The sequence below is a fragment of the Gavialis gangeticus genome, unplaced genomic scaffold (assembly GCF_001723915.1).
Source record: "Gavialis gangeticus isolate Ggan-Ray unplaced genomic scaffold, GavGan_comp1, whole genome shotgun sequence".
Lineage (NCBI taxonomy): Eukaryota > Metazoa > Chordata > Crocodylia > Gavialidae > Gavialis > Gavialis gangeticus.
In genome coordinates this window covers 55465355-55469454 of record NW_017728995.1, presented here as the reverse complement: position 1 = coordinate 55469454, position 4100 = coordinate 55465355, and the positions used below count along the sequence as shown (strand labels likewise).

Genomic DNA, 4100 nt, shown 5'->3' with positions numbered 1-4100 from the left:
AAATGATTAATCACTATGGCAGTCTCCAGCCTGGCCTGCAGGGCACCCTTGCTCAGCCTGGCACCAGTGTGGCACTTCCAGCCCTGCAAGGTGCAGTGGGGAGTCAGCAGTTTCCCAGGGTTGCACCTTGCAGGCAGGCTGGTGGGTCCTCTCTGAGCCCGGTCCGAGTGCAAACTGGGAAGGTAGGAGTTGAACCACAGGCCCAGGGGAGTTTCCCTGCACCCACTTACTTCCACCTTGCCCTGCCCCGCCCCGCCCCGCCTTGTCATGGAAGAGGGGCTGCACCCACCTGCTTGGATCACCACAGGGAGCTGGAGGCTAAAACAACCCTGCTAGGCAGGCAGCACAAACCAGAAAGTCCCAGGAGGCTGCAGCTACTGGCATGCAGCTTCCCAGGGCCAGCTGCAGCAGTGCAGAAGGGAGCTGCCTGCTTCTCCCCTCCCTCCTGCACTACTGCAGATGGCTCCAGGAAGCTGCATGCTGCTGGCTGCTGCCACCTGCCACAACACAGGAAGCCCCAGGTGGCAGCAGCCAGCGAGGTGCTGCAGCCACCAGTGTGCAGCTTCCAGGGGCCAGCTGCAGCAGTGCAGGAGAGAGGGGAGAGGCAAGGAGCACAGCTCTGCCAGGCAGGCAGCAGCCAGTGGGGGCCTCTACAAGCCCACTCCAGTCGCTGGTGTGCTGTGAAGGAGGGAACAAGCAACCCCTGCCCTCCTCTTCCTCACTCCCCTCTCCCTTGCTCCATGTAGTCTAGCTATTAAGTCACCCTTCCTCTTTCCCTTCCTCCTCAATCTTCTCTCCCTTCCTCCCTACTGCCTTCCACTTCTTGCTGTGGCACCCCAGGGCTTCCTTCCCCTCCCAGGATGCACCTGGCTAAACGATAACTGGTAAGCTAGAACTGATTGGTTAAATGATTAATCATTTAACTGTTCATATCCCTACAACAAACACACCTGCTTTTGCTTGCCGCTGAGCCAGCTGCCTCATCACAACCCTTGTTTTACATTCCAGATTAACTTGATGGGTTTATTTTTAACCTCAGCAAGAATTTTGTACGTTGAGTTTCTATAGCACCTGAGGAGAACTTCCACATTTGCTGTTTCTAAGCACCGTTTCTTCAGCACTGCTGTACTGATGTCTTTCCTGTCTGCTCTCCTGGCCTGTATCATTTAATGCAGGACAGGAAATAGTCCTACTGTAATCACCATAGTCCCCTGTCTCTTTTCTTACTCATTCTGTGATGTACATCTTTATTTCTCAGACTGGAGCAAGCGTATTGAGTATAAGCCTGGTTCTGGCAGCATACCTTTGTTTCCCAGCATTCACCTGGAAACCTGTGATGGGCCAGTTTCCTCAATCCAGACCACCATTGAACTGCAGACTAATTATATTGGAAAGGGCTGTGACCGGGAAACATACTCAGAGAAATCCCTGCAGAAACTATGTGGTAAGCACTCAGCTTTCTGTAATTTTAATCAGTCCTTTTATGTAGATTAGTCACCTTTTCCCCATGTGCTTTATGAATACAATCATATACTGGTTTTAAATCAACCATGAATGTGTGGATGCACATCAACAGCAACACACACACTCTCTCTCTCTCTCTGTCTCTCTCACTCACTTGCATACCACATGCACCTTTCCCTCCAAAATCAGTTTCCAACATTGGTGTGAGTGTCTTAAGCAAGGAAGCTGATTTTCTTTGCTGGAATAGAAGCATGGAAGAATACAAGCATGAAAGACTGTACTACAAAGTGACTGCTGCTTCCCTCTGAGCCAGAAAGCAGCAGGGGTGGAGTTCAGGGTTAACCCTTCCACAGCTACTACTAAATTGGCAATAGCTTTTGGCCAAGCAGGCAAAACCTTGTGCCAGTCTGTGAAAAGGACTTTGCCTCTGTTGCTTGCTGGCTGAGAGAGCAGCAGCAACTAATTTGCAGCAACTGTTTTCCATGAAAAAGTCAGCTCTAAGCCACGACTAGAAAAATCTTCCTATATTCTGTCTTCCAAAAAATAGGGTGTGGGTCTTATTTGAGAAGGGTTAGCATGTGAGAAAATACTGTGTGTGTTTGCAGTGCCCGTTTAAGCTAACTGAGTTGTATCTATTGTTTATCCTTTATCAGAAGAAGGATGTGGATAAACCTATATTTGTAGCTGCTCTTAAAAGGCAGCTGCTGCTCAGGAGCATGCAGCAGCTGTTATGCAGTACTTCTTACATCTGCATAGTCCTGCAGCAATACAAGTGAATACAAGACATTCTTCTTTCGACTTGAAAATGCCTTGCATTTGAAAGCTTGTCTAACTCTATCTGAAAGCTTGTCTAACTGTTCAGCTGTTCCTACCCAAACTATCATGCAAAAAAAAAAAAAATCCCTGTCTCTGTTGTAATGGTTTTTGTGCATATCCTTTTCATAGAATTATAGTTGTTACCATTGTCTATACACCAAGTTTCCAGGTAAGTGTTTATAGTTAAGTACATCAAATCATATAGTTCAGTTTAACTCAGTTAACACCCAACTCTGTGTGACAGTTGAACCTCCTGTTGTCCTCTACTATTTTTTACCTATGCAAGTGAACAAAATGTTGTAATTCTGACATCAGAAATTCTTTTATTATTTCTTTAGTAATTGTTCTTTAGCAATTAGGAAAAGCTTCACTTTTCTTCTCCTTCACCTTTCCTTAATCTTATTTCCTTCTCTTTTTCCTCTTCACTTTCTGTTACTTAAAAATATTGATAATTGATTATTTTTATTGTGTTCTCTTGCAGTGACCTCAAACATGAGTCAGGATTCTGTTGCAACAAGTGTTGTATTTATCAGATAACCCATTATAAAGCTCACCCTTGGAGCTGAATTTGCATTTTCCACTTCAATGATCCTTTCTAACTTTCTTGCACTAACTAATGCATGTAAGAAATTACATGCCAAGTCCTTTGCCAGAGATAAAATAATTGGAAAATTTGGGGCACAAAATAGATATTTTACAGCCAGATGTATTCCAAAAAAATCTAAATTCACTTAATAAAGTGTTCATATGTTTCTGGCAAATTCCAGGAGTCCAAAAATGGCTTGACAAAAATGTTTTAAATGTATTCCGTTTTATAGGCATCACCAACATGGAGTGCCTCTTCCTATCTTCGGAGATTAAAGGCCTAAGTGTTTAGTTAGTTATAGGTGGAAATACATACTTTAAGATTCATACATGTTCCCATAATGCTAATTTTGTAGGTGGATAATCCCTAATATAGTTTCTGAGCCTTGGAGCTGTCCAAACAGCAGTTAAAGTCTTGCACTGGATTTTTACCCAGCGTCTGAAGTCTGAGCCTGACTTTGTCCACCTTACATTGTTATAGACTATTAGGGTTGGCAGGGACCTCAGGAGGTCATCTAGTCCAACCCTCAAAGCAGGACCAACCCCAAAGAGATCATTCTAGCTAGGGCTTTGTCTACCAGGGTTTTAAAAATGTCTAAGGATGGAGATTCCACAACCCCTCTAGGTAACCTGTTTCAGTGTTTTACCACCCTCCTAGTGAGAAAATTCTTCCTAATATCTAACGTAAACTTCCTTTGCTGCAACTTGAGACTGCTGCTTCTTGTTCTATCATCACCTACCACTGAGGACAGTCTAACTCCATCCTCTTTTAGACCCGTCTGGGTAGTTTAAGGCTGCAATTAAATCCCCTCAGTCTTCTCTTAACTAGACTAAATAAGGCCAGTTCCCTCAGCCTCTCCTCAGAAGTCACGTGCCCCAGCCTCCTAACCATTTCCATTGCCCTTTGCTGGACATTCTCCACTTTGTCTACCTCCTTTCTGTAAAGGGGAGCCCAAAACTGAACACAGTACTCCAGATGTGGCCTCACCCTTGCTGACTAGAGGGGAATAATCACGTCCCTTGGCTTGCTAGCAACACTCCTACCAATGCAGCCCAGTATGCCATTAGAATTCTTGGCAATAAGAGCACACTGTTGGCTCATAGTTTCATAGTTTCTAGCGTCAGAAGGGACCTGAGAAGATCATCTAGTCCGACCCCCTGCCATGGCAGGAAAGAGTACTGGGGTTAAACGACCCCAGCAAGGTGTTCATCTAACCTCTTCTTAAAAACCCCCA

At 45.1% G+C, this 4100-nt stretch overlaps 1 protein-coding gene across 1 annotated transcript in view; it reads left to right on the top strand.

Annotated features, from left to right (window-relative positions):
• The window catches only part of CLSTN2 (calsyntenin 2), a 715806-nt gene that overhangs the window by 514250 nt on the left and 197456 nt on the right, over positions 1–4100 (top strand). The window contains exon 6 of the mRNA XM_019503079.1: positions 1259–1444. Coding sequence (XP_019358624.1) covers positions 1259–1444 — 186 coding nt within the window. The remainder of the gene's footprint in view (positions 1–1258; positions 1445–4100) is intronic.